At 38.4% G+C, this 15,861-nt stretch overlaps 1 protein-coding gene across 3 annotated transcripts in view; it reads right to left on the bottom strand.

Moving 5' to 3' along the window:
- LOC127510561 (protein phosphatase 1H-like) overlaps positions 1–10,358 on the bottom strand; it is a 132,225-nt gene extending 121,867 nt beyond the window's left edge. For all 3 annotated transcript variants that reach the window (XM_051890145.1, XM_051890149.1, XM_051890150.1), the window contains exon 1: positions 9,893–10,358. In XM_051890145.1, coding sequence (XP_051746105.1) covers positions 9,893–10,131 — 239 coding nt within the window. In that variant the 5' untranslated portion in view covers positions 10,132–10,358. The remainder of the gene's footprint in view (positions 1–9,892) is intronic.
- Between the last annotated feature and the right edge of the window lie 5,503 nt (positions 10,359–15,861).

Genomic DNA, 15,861 nt, shown 5'->3' with positions numbered 1-15,861 from the left:
CACTATTCTCTCTGCCATCTCTTATGTAATCTGAGTTTTCTCAAAAAAAGAACATGTCAACATCACTCAAATCCAGATGGCAAAAAGAGATAGAACACCTAAGTGATTATGATGATTAGGAAGTCTAAATCTGAGTTTTATTTAAAGTCAGTTACAGAGAATTTAAATAACCCTTCAAAATTTTTAAAATAATTAAATCCATGTCAGGGACTCATGTAGCCTCTAGCCTACCTGAATATATTCAGGTTGGGCTAGATAAAATAAATAATAATGTTGCTATGATTAGCCAGTTAAATAAACATTTTATACAAGCTGGGTCTGTATTTGACAGTTTAAATGCAAATACAACTGTACCATTTTCTGGGATTACACCAGCAACTGGTAGTCTGGATGTTTTTGTTTTTAAACCAGTTTCAGTAAATCAGATTTGTAAAGCGCTGAAAGGCATTGATAATAAGACATCTGTGGGCCCAGATAACTTAGACCCTTATCTTTTGAAGGTGGCAGCGGATATTATTGCTGAGCCACTTACTCATATATTTAATCTAAGTCTTGTATCAAACTCGTTACCTAAAATTTGGAAAGCTGCTTATGTTCTCCCATTATTTAAAGGTGGTGATCCCTCAGACATGAACAACTATCGTCCCATCTCCAAACTTTCAGTTTTGACTAAGATTTTTGAATCTCAGGTATAATATTTTAAATTCTTATCAATCTGGTTTTAGAACTGGCCATAGTACCATTACTGCTGCTACGGTAGTGTTAAATGATATTATTGGTGCCTTGGATAAAAAAACAACACTGTGCAGCTTTATTTGTGGATCTGTCTAAGGCGTTTGATTCAGTGAATCATGATTTACTGATAAAAAAAACTTAGTAGTGCCGGTTTCGGACCAGGAACATTGAAATGGTTTAGAAATTATTTGGTAGATCGGACTCAGTGTGTTCATGTGGAGGATCTTAAATCTGATTTTCTTGATATATCTAAAAGGGGTCCCCCAGGGTTCCATTTTAGGACCTATTTTGTTTTCTATTTATATAAATGATTTGGGTAAGGACATTCAAGCAAAAAAACACTTTTATGCTGATGATACTATTATTTATACACTTGCTCCATCTATAACACAGGCGGTAAAAGAGCTTCAGATTGCATTTCAGTTACTGGAAGATGCTCTGGTTAGTTTAAAATTAGTTTTAAATTCGCAGAAAACAAAGTTTATGGTTTTTTCAAAAGCTCAGGCACAAGTACTTGATAATTTTAGTATTTTTGCATCTGATGGTAAAGTTATTGAAAGAGTACCTTTTTATAAGTACTTGGGCATTTGGATTGATGATAAGCTTTTGTTTAATGTACATATTGCTAATCTAATCAGGAAACTCAAACTGAAGCTTGGCTTTTATTTTAGAAATAAATCTAATTTTACTTTTAAGACCAAAAAGAAACTTGTAGAAGCTACCTTTCTAACTGTGCTTGATTATGGTGATATATTATACATGCATGCAGCCTCTTCTATTTTAACATGCCTTGACTCGGTATACCATGCTTCACTGCGTTTTATTACAAATGCAAAATCCCGTACTCATCATTGCATTTTATATGAGATGGTGGGTTGGACATCATTATCTATACGTAGAAAACAGCACTGGTACATTTTTATTTATAAAGCAATGTTAGGTAAACTTCCAGCTTATCTCTGCACTCTTCTTTGTCTTTGTTCTGGCAATTACCAGCTATGCTCTTCCAAGTGTTTGCTTTTTAACATACCACGAGTTTGTACAGAACTGGGGAAAACTGCTTTTTCATATTATGCACCCTGGGCATGGAATAATTTGCAAAAAGATCTAAAACTAGATAAATTTGTGTCTATTGGTGAATTTAAATGCATTACAAAGACAGTGGTATTGGAAGCTTGTGATTGTTTTTGTTGAGAGGATGTGTTTAAATATTGTTGTAATGTGTACTTGTTGTATTTTAAAATTGTTTTACTGTTTGGCTGTTACCTTGGCCAGGTCTCTCTTGTAAAAGAGATTGTAAATCTCAATAAGACTTCCTGGTTAAATAAAGGTAAAATAAATTTTTTTAAAAAAGGAAAAAAGACACCTGAGAAAGCAATGGAAGAGGGCGATATCAGAGGAAAGGGGATTAATATCCTTCAGTAAGGTATGAAAGAATAAAACACAAGAACTTCCTTCTATAAAGACATGTTTAGATATGTGAAAGGACTTTTAGAAAAAAAAAAGACATACACGGATAATCAAAGGCACGAGAATGGGTTCTACCCTTAGATATGCCACCAATGTCTGAACTGCTCTACCCATTTGACAGCAGTCCTTCCAAACTGAGAAGTGCAGCAAAAATATCTTCTACCCAGGTCCTAATGGTATAAGTGTGACATGTGAAGGCCAAGTATGGTAATAATAATAATAATAATAATAATAATACATTTTATTTAAGGCGCCTTTCTAATCGCTCAAGGTCACCATACATCAAGAATTAATAGCAACAATAACAATATTAAAATAATAAATAACAGCAAATAACAATGCCAATAAACCATAAATAAGGGGAAAGCAACAATTACAAATATGACAGCTATAAAAATAACAAAAACAAAAGTGCTAGATTTGAGTGCACACAGTAATCATAAAGGATAAGCTATTCTGAATAAATGAGTTTTAAGTTTAACTTTAAATTGAGATAACGAGTCTGAATCACGGATGTTGACTGGGAGAGAATTCCAAAGGTGAGAAGAAGCATGGCTAAAGGCCCTATGGCCCAAAGTGGTTAGATGAGCAGAAGGTGTATGAAGGAGACCCAATGAAGAGGACCGGAGAGTTCGAGAAGGAATGCAGGGCTGTAAGAGATCTGAAAGTTAAAGTGGAGACAGGTTATAAAGAGATTTGTAAGTGAGGAGAAGAATTTTAAATTCAATCCTGAATTTGATAGGAAGCCAATGAAGCTGTTGAAGTGATTGGGGTAATATGTTGTACAGATGGAGTCCGGCTTATGATACGAGCAGCAGAATTCTGAATCAGTTGGAGTTTATAAAGAGATTTGTGTGGAAAACCAAATAAAAGAGAATTACAGTAGTCAATGCAAGAGGTGACAAGCAAATGAACAAGAATAACACAATTACGCAGAGTGAGAAATGGACAGGGGCAAGCAATATTACGTAGATGAAAATAACAAGACCTGATTATACTATTAATGTGAGCTTCAAATGAAAGGGTGCTGTCAAAGATGACCCCAAGTTCCTAACCTGGCGGGAAGGAAAAAGGGAAAAACCGTCAATGGATAAAGAAAAACTGCAGGACCCAGAGAGAATAGAATTAGCGCCAATAAGGAGTACTTCAGTCTTACTGCCATTAAGTTTGAGAAAGTTGGCAGAAAACCAAACTTTTACTTCGTAAAGGCAGTTGGTAACACAGGCAGGCAGAAGAATGGAATCAGGGTTTGTAGATACATAAAGCTGTGTATCATCAGTGTAACAGTGGAATTTAATACCGAATTTGGAGAAAATAGGGGCTTTCGCACCAGATAGTTCTAGGAACTCAGTTATAGGAACTAGCCACTAGAATAGTTCCCTGGGAACTAATTTCTCCCCCAGGCCATGTTCCTGGTTGCATTCGCCCTGGAAATAGGAACTCTGAAGTGGCTGACAGCAGCGTCTTCAAGCGCGGCATTTACAATCACATAATTATAATGTAAATTTGCTGTCCCCTCAAAATAACTCAACACACAGCCATTAATGTCTAAACCGCTGGCCACAAAAGTGAGTACACCCCTAAGTGAAAATGTCTAAATTGGGCCCAATTAGCCATTTTCTCTCCCCGGTGTCATGTGACTCATTAGTGTTACAAGGTCTCAGGTGTGAATGGGGAGCAGGTGTGTTAAATTTGGTGTTATCGCTCTCACTCTCTCATACTGGTCACTGGAAGTTCAACATGGCACCTCATGGCAAGGAACTCTGAGGATCTGAAAAAAAAAGAATTGTTGCTCTACATAAAGATGGCATAGGCTATAAGAAGATGGCCAAGATCCTGAAACTGAGCTGCAGCACGGTGGCCAAGACCATACAGCGGTTTAACAGGACAGGTTCCACTCAGCACAGGCCTCGCCATGGTTGACCAAAGAAGTTGAGTGCACGTGCTCAGCGTCATATCCAGAGGTTGTGTTTGGGAAATAAACATATGAGTGCTGCCAGCATTGCTGCAGAGGTTGAAGGGGTGGGGGGTCAGCCTGTCAGTGCTCAGACCATACGCCGCACACTGCATCAAATTGGTCTGCATGGCTGTCATCCCAGAAGGAAGCCTCTTCTAAAGATGATGCACAAGAAAGCCCGCCAACAGTTTGCTGTAGACAAGCAGACTGAGGAACCATGTCCTGTGGTCTGATGAGACCAAGATAAACTTATTTGGTTCAGATGGTGTCAAGTGTGTGTGGCGGCAACCAGGTAAGGAGTACAAAGCCAAGTGTGTCTTGCCTACAGTCAAGCATGGTGGTGGGAGTGTCATGGTCTGGGGCTGCATGAGTGCTGCCGGCACTGGGTTCACTGAGCTACAGTTCATTGCGGGAACCATGAATGCCAACAGAGCATGATCCTCTCCCTTCGGAGACCGGGCCGCAGGGCAGTATTCCAACATGATAACGACCCCAAACACACCTCCAAGACGACCACTGCCTTGCTGAAGAAGCTGAGGGTAAAGGTGATGGACTGGCCAAGCATGTCTCCAGACCTAAACCCTATTGAGCATCTGTGGGGCATCTTCAAATGGAAGGTGGAGGAGCGCAAGGTCTCTAACATCCACCAGCTCCGTGATGTCGTCATGGAGGAGTGGAAGAGGACTCCAGTGGCAAGCTGTGAAGTTCTGGTGAACTCCATGCCCAAGAGGGTTAAGGCAGTGCTGGAAAATAATGGTGGCCACACGAAATATTAAAACTTTGGGCCCAATTTGCACTTTTTCACTTAGGGGTGTACTCACTTTTGTGGCCAGCGGTTTAGACATTAATGGCTGTGTGTTGAGTTATTTTGAGGGGACAGCAAATTTACACTGTTATACAAGCTGTACACTCACTACTTTACATTGTAGCAAAGTGTCATTTCTTCAGTGTTGTCACATGAAAAGATATAATAAAATATTTACAAAAATGTGAGGGGTGTACTCACTTCTGTGAGATACTGTATGATAGATATATATATATATACACACACACACACACACACACACACACAGGTCATATAATTAGAATATCATCAAAAAGTTGATTTATTTCACTAATTCCATTCAAAAAGTGAAACTTGTATATTTTATTCATTCATTACACACAGACTGATATATTTCAAATGTTTATTTCTTTTAATTTTGATGATTATAACTGACAACTAAGGAAAATCCCAAATTCAGTATCTCAGAAAATTAGAATATTGTGAAAAGGTTCAATATTGAAGACACCTGGTGCCACACTCTAATCAGCTAATTAACTCAAAACACCTGCAAAGGCCTTTAAATGGTCTCTCAGTCTAGTTCTGTAGGCTACACAAACATGGGGAAGACTGCTGACTTGACAGTTGTCCAAAAGACGACCATTGACACCTTGCACAAGGAGGGCAAGACACAAAAGGTCATTGCAAAAGAGGCTGGCTGTTCACAGAGCTCTGTGTCCAAACACATTAATAGAGAGGCGAAGGGAAGGAAAAGATGTGGTAGAAAAAAAAGTGTACAAGCAATAGGGATAACCGCACCCTGGAGAGGATTGTGAAACAAAACCCATTCAAAAATGTGGGGGAGATTCACAAAGAGTGGACTGGAGCTGGAGTCAGTGCTTCAAGAACCACTACGCACAGACGTATGCAAGACATGGGTTTCAGCTGTCGCATTCCTTGTGTCAAGCCACTCTTGAACAACAGACAGCGTCAGAAGCGTCTCACCTGGGCTAAAGACAAAAAGGACTGGACTGCTGCTGAGTGGTCCAAAGTTATGTTCTCTGATGAAAGTAAATTTTGCATTTCCTTTGGAAATCAGGGTCCCAGAGTCTGGAGGAAGAGAGGAGAGGCACACAATCCACGTTGCTTGAGGTCCAGTGTAAAGTTTCCACAGTCAGTGATGGTTTGGGGTGCCATGTCATCTGCTGGTGTTGGTCCACTGTGTTTTCTGAGGTCCAAGGTCAACGCAGCCGTATACCAGGAAGTTTTAGAGCACTTCATGCTTCCTGCTGCTGACCAACTTTATGGAGATGCAGATTTCATTTTCCAACAGGACTTGGCACCTGCACACAGTGCCAAAGCTACCAATACCTGGTTTAAGGACCATGGTATCCATGGTCCTTAGAAAATCTATGGGGTATTGTGAAGAGGAAGATGCGATATGCCAGACCCAACAATGCAGAAGAGCTGAAGGCCACTATCAGAGCAACCTGGGCTCTTATAACACCTGAGCAGTGCCACAGACTGATCGACTCCATGCCACGCCGCATTGCTGCAGTAATTCAGGCAAAAGGAGCCCCAACTAAGTATTGAGTGCTGTACATGCTCATACTTTTTATGTTCATACTTTTCAGTTGGCCAAGATTTCTAAAAATCCTTTCTTTGTATTGGTCTTAAGTAATTATTCTAATTTTCTGAGTTACTGAATTTGGGATTTTCCTTAGTTGTCAGTTATAATCATCAAAATTAAAAGAAATAAACATTTTAAAAATATATCAGTCTGTGTGTAATGAATGAATATAATATACAAGTTTCACTTTTTGAATGGAATTAGTGAAATAAATCAACTTTTCGATGATATTCTAATTATATGACCAGCACCATATATATATATATATATATATATATATGGGGTTCCTACCCTATATATGGTGCATCCTACCCTATATTCTGTAAACATTGCTAAATTTGACATTATACCTATTAAAACTGCATAGAGCAAGAGTGTGAACGAATGCATGTTTGCGACAAAAAGTTGCACGTGTATTAGGGCTGTGCGATATGACTTTATTTGAAAATGGATGTTGGGAGGAAATTAGATTTAATTTTGAACTAAATTTAATTAATTAAAATAACCCTTTCAAACATAAGTTTAAAACATTCTGGCTGACCTCCCAGAGTTAAGGCGACTGTTACGTTTCCCTTTATTGTTTCCATGACGACGCGTCATGCTTGTCAAGTGACACACCGCGGCCAGCTGGCCACACTGTATGACAGATCTATTGCTTTTCTCATCATGTCATCAACTATCTGATATTCCGATTCTCAAATATGTGTAAGTGAGTGTTTTGTCATTTAAAAACCTATGTAATGACCTTGATCTTAATATATAATGTGAATTCATCCATTTGTCCCGAAATACATGTGGCCGGTGAACTGGGAGAACAATAGAATGAGTGAGCTTTATAGTTACTTACACAATGTGTATCTGATATGAATAAACATCAGCAAATTATATTTGAATGGATTGTTATAGAGTACCTCAGGGATGATGTGTTTTTGTAGGCCAACCCGGAAGTTAGCACCGCATGGGTTCCCTCGATCGAAAGCCAATACATTTTTCCATAGACTTTTGGATAAATCGCAAAAAATAAGCTCTGTGTTTAACAAAGGGTTATGACACTTACACGTTTTGTCTATCAAGGTAATCTTCACAAGTTAACACAATATTTATACATTTTGAAGCCTAAAAGTCGTCAGATATAAAAAACTAACAGTAGGCTACAAACGGACTACAGCAAACCATGGTCGCGGATCAACGTCACCACCACCAAGCTTCCTCAAACTTTATTTAAAAAACAACTTGATTTAAAAACATGCTCGCTGATTATGATCTGCGCTGTGTATGAATACTTATCCACTTTTTCATGAGAAATGCTGTCCATATGTCCTGTTTGTCATGATGACGTCTAAAGTCCCCGCCAAAGGAAGTAGTCCCTTTTAGCAATTTGTTAGCAACCACCGTTTTTAAGACACAATAAAGGTTTATAAAAAAAAAAAAAAAAAAAAAAAAAAAAAAAACATCATCCCTGAGGTACTCTATTGCTGCTTCCATAGACATCAGTGTATATTTCATTGGCTGATGCGTCGCGACACATGACACCACAGGATATCTAGTCGGCCGACAGCTCCAGATATTTAGCATGCTAGATATTTGTCTGGCGTCTGCGAGGTGTCGGCGACGTGTCAGCGAGCCTCTTTGATGTGTCTTTGAGTAGTTCACACATAAAGATTGGCGAGCGGCGATCACTCGCTGATTTTCCCCCGATCACAGCCCGACCTGTCGGCGAGCTCGTTAACTTGCAAATCTGGCTTAAATCGGGCTTAAAATCCTGTAGTGTAAACTTGGCATTAATGGATCGGTGCAGTCAGTCTTAAAGGGACAGCATCCAAATTTACCTGCTAATCAAACAACAAAAAAGAGAGAAAATTTCTCACTGCTTGCTTTTGTAACTTTAATAAGAATAAATGTATATTTAATTTACACAGTAAAGTCTATGCATAGTTTTTTTATACCTTTGATTACTTTATACATTTTCTAGTGCTTTAAGTTTTTTCATGTACGTCTATTTCGTCTGTCTTTGTTCTATTGTAGTTTTTTTATTTGCTCTTTCTTTATCACAGTTTATTTGTCTAGAGCAGTGGTTCCCAACCTTTTATACGCCAAGGCCCACCTCCTCTCCGAATCGCCCCCCCCCCTTTTTTTTTAATTTACACAAACATTTGTATTTTAGTGCGATTACTTTTCAACCCCATGTTATTATTTATTTAAAGAAGAAACTCAATATAGATTTAAACGTTCATTGTTCTGTTTTGCAAACTTTGCAGACATTCTTTACAACTTAAAAGTACTTACTCTGCTCAGTAATACAGTAACTTAAATAAGCACAAGTCAACCTGCCATACCAAATAAGACCACAGAGAGATACCAAAGGACTGAATTTAAAAACTATGCGGATCCATTCAAAATTATCGACATATAACACCACTGATCCTCTCAAACTTCTCCAAAACACGCTAGTTCGGCAAACATCCGTTATAAAACACTCACAGTACATTAATTTTGACAACTACGCTTATATATTGAACTGTGTTCATGCAGAAATACGATGTTATAGCGATCAGTGAGTCGAGAACGCACATGCACGGTTTGTTTGCGCATCAATAATTGCGGACTCGCGCATGCCTATACGACTCCTGTATGTCACTGTAATCGTCTTTACCTTCATTACAATCGTCATCCATCAAAACCTTTTTAGCGACACAGGTTTTCTTTTTCCAACTGAGAGAGTTTGCGTTGTGAGCCACCGTTCAGTCTGTATTTCACAGCAGCACGATGAGAAACAGACTGGGCTGAACCGAAACAATCACAATAGCCTAAGTACGAGAGAGGTGGTGCCTTGTTTTAAATGTATTTTTTAATTAATTTATTAAATGTAACGTATTAATAATTAAATTAATGAATTATATTAATATATGTAAATTAATTTTAATTCATCTCGAGGCCCACCTGGAGGATCACTAGTGGCCGCGGCCCACAGGTTGGGAACCACTGAGTAAGCTTGAGAGTTTTTTAGGCTAGTATTAATTTTTTTTTAATTATAGTGAAATTGATGATAATTATGAAATTTCAATGATATGGAAAATGTTGATATCATAAAAATCTTATTTAAAGCAAAAATAACTATATTGTGATATCGTTATCGTGATATAAAATTACTCATATCGTGACATAAGATTTGTCATATCGCCCAGCCCTAACGTGTATTACTTAATTATTATTATTATTATTATTATTATTATTATTATTATTATTATTATACATCACTGCATGTTAACCATGCCACGCCGGTGCATTAGCGTTCATTTTATAGTGTTATTTTGTAAGGCATGCAGGAGTTGCTTACTCTGCGTATCCCGTCGCCCACGGCAACCTGCACGTCTCTTTCAGGATCAGGATAGGTCTAGCGATGTGGTCCGCCGAGCACTCGATCTCATCCGGCGATAGTCCTAGAAACTTCGGTCTCATGTAGGGGTATTTGAGCGGCAGGTCCGAGCCACCCGAACGTTCATTATTATTAATAGACGATACAGCCATGATTCCACCCATGAAGCTGGCAACTGCGGATTTGACGCGCGTGAGCATGTCTGCGGAGCGACGTTTGTTTGTGCGTCTCCTTCTGCCCGATTGTCCCCCACCAGCACGATCCACAGCCCTGAGACGCTTTGAATGAATCGTCCTCGCTTCACAAATTTTCCAGTCAGTGTCTGAACCAAAGCGGAAATAGTCCAAAGATTAGAGGTCATGTGATCTCATGGATCTGTTTTCTGAGCGGCTTAAACGATGACAGCTTGCGTGGGACTTGAGCAGGAACTGATGATGAATACAGTAATCACAATCGCTCGCGTTCGTCTTTTTTTGCAATTACTAAAGTGTGTGTGTGTACATATATACACAAATATACACTCTGCCTCTCTCTCTCTCTCTCTCTCTATTTATTTATTTGTTTATTTATTTATAAGCTGAGGCATTTAAACAATGTTACTAAGGGTCCCAAAGTGTGGCCCAAAAACTAATAAACTAAAACTAATATCCCCCACACCATTACACCACCAGATGGCACAAGACAGGATGAATCCATGCTTTCATGTTGTTTACACCCAATTCTGACCCTACCTTCTGAATGTCGCAGCAGAAATCAAGATTCATCAGACCATACAACGTTTTTCCAATATTCCACTGTCCAATTTTGGTGAGCCTGTGTGAATTTTAGCCTCAGTTTCCTGTTCTTAGCTGACAGGAGTAGCACCCGGTGTGTCCTCTGCTGCTGTGGCCCATCTGCTGGTCATTCTCCTCTGACCTCTTGCATCGACAAGGCATTTTCGCCTGCAGAACTGCCGCTCACTTTCTAGAGATGGTTGTGCATGAAAATCCCAGTAGATCAGCAGTGTCTGAAATATTGAGACCAGCCCATCTGGCACCAACAACCATGCCACGTTCAAAGTCACTTAAATCACCTTTCTTCCCTATTCTGATGCTCAGTTTGAACTTCAGCAGATCGTCTTGACCATGTCTCTACATGTCTCCATGTCTCTACATGCTGCATTGAGTTGTGATTGGCTGATGAGATATTTGGATTAACAAGCAGTTGAACAGGTGTACCTATAAAGTAGCCGTTGAGTGTAGATGTGCATTATAAGTACTGTAAATGCAGACTAATATATTAATAGAAAAATATTTTAATTTTCAAATCCAAATATTTTTTGTAAATATTTTATTTTTATAAGACATGCAAATAATCTTGCAAATCCCTCACTAATTTCTGAATCTCAGTGATTTTATTCTGGCACAAAATATAACAAAACATACATTACATCCATATAATAAATGACTGAATGAATGAATGCAGGCGTGGACTGGCAGAACCACCGCAAGGGCAGTGGGAAGCGTGCAACCACACAGGGCCAAAGAGGGACCATGTCTGAGACAAATAGTGATGTGTGTGGGAGAAGCCCTGAAAGGGGTTTGAGTGATTAATAACCAATATCTATCCTGCTGAAAAATTGAATGTGTTATGTTTCAAATGCAGTAATATTGTATACTTTTTCTCTCAGTTCTCCACATGAAAGGCCCCCAGACTGGCAGATCAGTGTGCTATGTCTTTTCTCTCCAATATGGTATAGTAGCATAAATTAAATTACATTAATTGTGGAATGTGTATATGAGGACATTAACTATCATAAGATGATCGACAGGCCAATTTATGATGACATATATATATTTTATATATACAAATTTTTCACTCTTTGTTATATTGCAGCCATTTGCTAAAATCATTTAAGTTCATTTTTTTTCCTCATTAATGTACACACAGCACCCCATATTGACAGAAAAACACAGAATTGATGACATTTTTGCAGATTTATTAAAAAAGAAAAACTGAAATATCACATGGTCCTAAGTATTCACACCCTTTGCTGTGACACTCATATATTTAACTCAGGTGCTGTCCATTTCTTCTGATCATCCTTGAGATGGTTCTACACCTTCATTTGAGTCCAGCTGTGTTTGATTATACTGATTGGACTTGATTAGGAAAGCCACACACTGTCTATATAAGACCTTACAGCTCACAGTGCATGTCAGAGCAAATGAGAATCATGAGGTCAAAGGAACTGCCTGAAGAGCTCAGAGACAGAACTGTTGCAAGGCACAGATCTGGCCAAGGTTACAAAAAATTTCTTCTGCACTTAAAGTTCCTAAGAGCACAGTGGCCTCCATAATCCTTAAATGGAAGACGTTTGGGACGACCAGTACCCTTACTAGAGCTGGCCGTCCGGCCAAACTGAGTTATCGGGGGAGAAGAGCCTTGGTGAGAGAGGTAAAGAAGAACCCAAAGATCACTGTGGCTGAGCTCCAGAGATGCTTCTGCTACACACTCAAATGTATGCACTTTTTCTTCACAAAAAGAGTCCATATTTTAGGGCATAGTATACGTAGGCAATTAGGGACACAGCAAGATAATTTAGACGCTAATGTATCTCACATTTTTCTGAACTAACCTACTGAATTTTAAAATATGTGGCACTTTGGTTTTGGAAACTGCCTCTCAAAAGGACTGAATCAAATAATTTTAAATAATAATATTGTGCTACAAATAATCCTTATCTGTCAGTTTGTCTGAATAAGCTGTTGTAAATAATGTCGTAATGTTTAATCAAAATGCCACAACTCCCTTGTGGTGAAAAGGAACTTCTCTCTGTTGATATGCAGGATTTCTCCATTCCGTTTAAACCCTGCACCTGCAAGCTTCATGTGACTCCACTTTCGAGTGCAATGCCCAATCAACCAATGAGTCGACGAGTGCGGTGTCTATTTGAGCATTTGATTTGACATTTGCGATGTCGGTTTGAGCATTTGATTTATCATTTGAGCATTGGATTATAGATTTAATTATGACAGGTTTACAATGGATTGATAATGAAAATTAAATATCAAATACAAATTATTTTTAATTTTATTTTTGGTACAGTTCATGCTTCCCTAAATGAGAAAATGAAATTGCATTTGAGCATTTGATTTCTCGATTTCTCATTTGAGCAGCCATTTTGAGTGTTTGATTTATTATTTGATCAATTAATGCATTTGATTTTTCATTTTAATTTTGGTAGGAAAAAACTTCCATACCATAGGGTCAGGTGGATGCTAGTCTTATGTAGCCAGACCTTCAGACTGACGGCAAAAGGGCCGTGGGCGTGCTGGAGCCTATTCCAGTGGGACACCATAGACAGATGGTAGATGGTATATTAATACAATAAATAATAATTTAGTTTGTAATGCTTAATTTGTGTTTATAAGCCAAAAATATATATAGGAATTAAAAACTGACAAGAATAAACACATAACAAGTGTACATAATTGTATTATTTTATCCTGTTTTGCACTCAGATAAGGTGACAATAGATGCTTCAATAGACCCAGGCTCCTCCCAAATTTTGTCATGATTAGAATCTAATCTTGGCATGAATCTAATCTTGGCATGATTAGATAAATACATTACCTACAGGTGATTACAGAATATCTGTGAATCATCCACAAAAGTCTCATTTCTTCCTTTTAGCCTTGTTGTCACCTTTAGTTTCGATTTCAGTTTAGTTTTCATGGACTTTTATTTTGTATATTACTGTTTCCTTGGTTGTCTCTGTTTCATTTTGTTGTCATAGTTAATCATTGTTTCAATGATTCCTTTCACCTGTCTGTATAGTGAAGAAAGTAAGCACTTGGCATTAAACTGGGATATTGCCTAAAATATCAACAATTTACCTTATTCATATTATTTTATTTTATTTTAACATTCATCTATAAAATTTTGTATCTAGGGGTACTGGTATTGGTAAGTACCTGGCTGATACACAATGGAACACTCATGACTCAATTTTTGGCGACATGATTTAGGTAAAGTGGGCCATTTAAGCTGGATTGTACTGTGCCCAGTGGGTTTACATTAGGGGTGTGCAGTGGAGCCAAAATTTGTATCTATCTTTTACAGTCTCAAAATTATTTGTATTTATATCTGTATTCAGATAAAACTGGAAGTGGACGTGGCTTTGGCTGGAAGTTCGTAAAATTACCTGAGAAGCCGTTTTACTTCTGTTCCCTTCATAGGTTTTCACATAAACCATGTGAAATCCGATCAGAGCGATTTCAAACCACATTTCATGTGATTTTTGGCCGTTCACACTTGCTAAATCTGTTTGAATTTCAATCGGATATGCACAAAAATCGGATTTGGACTGACAGTCTGAACATAGCCAATGTGGACGTCAATAATTTTAGATCAGATTCCAATCGAATACACAAATAATCGGATTTGGACTGACTGTGAACGTAGCCCAAGTGATCAAGAGCTTAGGGTGTTCAATTTAAACACAAGGGTTCTGCCAGTAGTGGGCTCTTGTGCAACATAAGCAATGACATACATCCGAGCGAACTAGACGGAGGGAAGTTATAGTGAGGGAAGGGCATAAATTTAAATGCAGCCCAGGTGTGTGAGCTGGTGTTCTGATGAATATCCCCTGCTGCTTTCAGCAGCTTGTAATGCAGTCTCAAAAATGTCAAATATATGGGCTTCTATTGATTAATTCTCACACTTTAATTGTATTTATAGCTCCTAACGAATTTAAAACAGTTGTTCGACTATGAAGAATGATTACCTCAAAATGTAGAAATGTAGAAATGATTAATTTAAAAAAGAGATACGATTAATAAGAGTGAATCATTAATTTATCTAATGATAAGATGCTATAACACATGATCACATCAATAAGCAGATTCTTATTTAGTTTGATATATAATATTTTCTTAAACCTTTAATCTAAAGCAAATAATAATAATATGGCTCAGCAGTTGTTGGGTGGCTGACCATTGTATTAAATTTCTTCTAATATACAGTGCATCCGGAAAGTATTCACCGCTTCACTTTTTCCACATTATAGCCTTATTCCAAAATGGATTCAATTCATTATTTTTCTCAAAATTCAACAAACAATATCCCATAATGACAATGTGAAAGAAGTTTGTTTAAATCTTTGCAAATTTATTCAAAATAAAAAAATGAAAAAATCACATGTACATAAGTATTTACAGCCTTTGCCATGACACTCAAAATTGAGCTCCAGTGCATCCTGTTTCCACTGATCATCCTTGAGATGTTTCTACAACTTGATTGGAGTCTACTAGTGGTAAATTCAGTAGATTGGACATGATTTGGAAAGGCACACACCTGTCTATATAAGATCCCCCAGTTAACAGCCAAGCCATGAAGTCCAAGGAATTGTCTGTAGAACTCCGAGACAAGATTGTATCAAGACAGATCTAGGGAAGGGTACAGAAAAATTTCTGCAGCATTGAAGGTCCCAATGAGCACAGTGGCCTCCATCATCCGCAAATGGAAGAAGTTTGGAACCACCAGGACTCTTACTAGAGCGGGTCGCCTGGCCAAACTGAGCGTTCGGGGGAGATGGGCCTTAGTCAGGGAGGAAACTAAGAACCCGATGGTCACTCTGACAGAGCTTCAGCGTTTCTCTGTGGAGAGAGGAGAACCTTCCAGAAGAACAACCATCTCTGCAGCACTCCACCAATCAGGCCTGTATGGTAGATTGGCCAGACGGAAGCCACTCCTCAGTAAATGGCACATGACAGCCCACCTGGAGTTTGCCAAAAATACACCTGAAGGACTCTCAAAACAGGAGAAACAAAATTCTCTGTTCTGATGAAACAAAGATTAAACTCCTTGGCCTGAATAGCAAGCATCATGTCTGGAGGAAACCAGGCATTGCTCATCACAATACCATGTTTTTCAGCGGTAGGAACTGG

The sequence above is a fragment of the Ctenopharyngodon idella genome, chromosome 4, assembly GCF_019924925.1.
Source record: "Ctenopharyngodon idella isolate HZGC_01 chromosome 4, HZGC01, whole genome shotgun sequence".
Classification (NCBI taxonomy): Eukaryota; Metazoa; Chordata; class Actinopteri; order Cypriniformes; family Xenocyprididae; genus Ctenopharyngodon; species Ctenopharyngodon idella.
The sequence above is the reverse complement of the archived record's forward strand: the minus strand, read 5'-3'. Positions and strand labels throughout refer to the sequence as shown.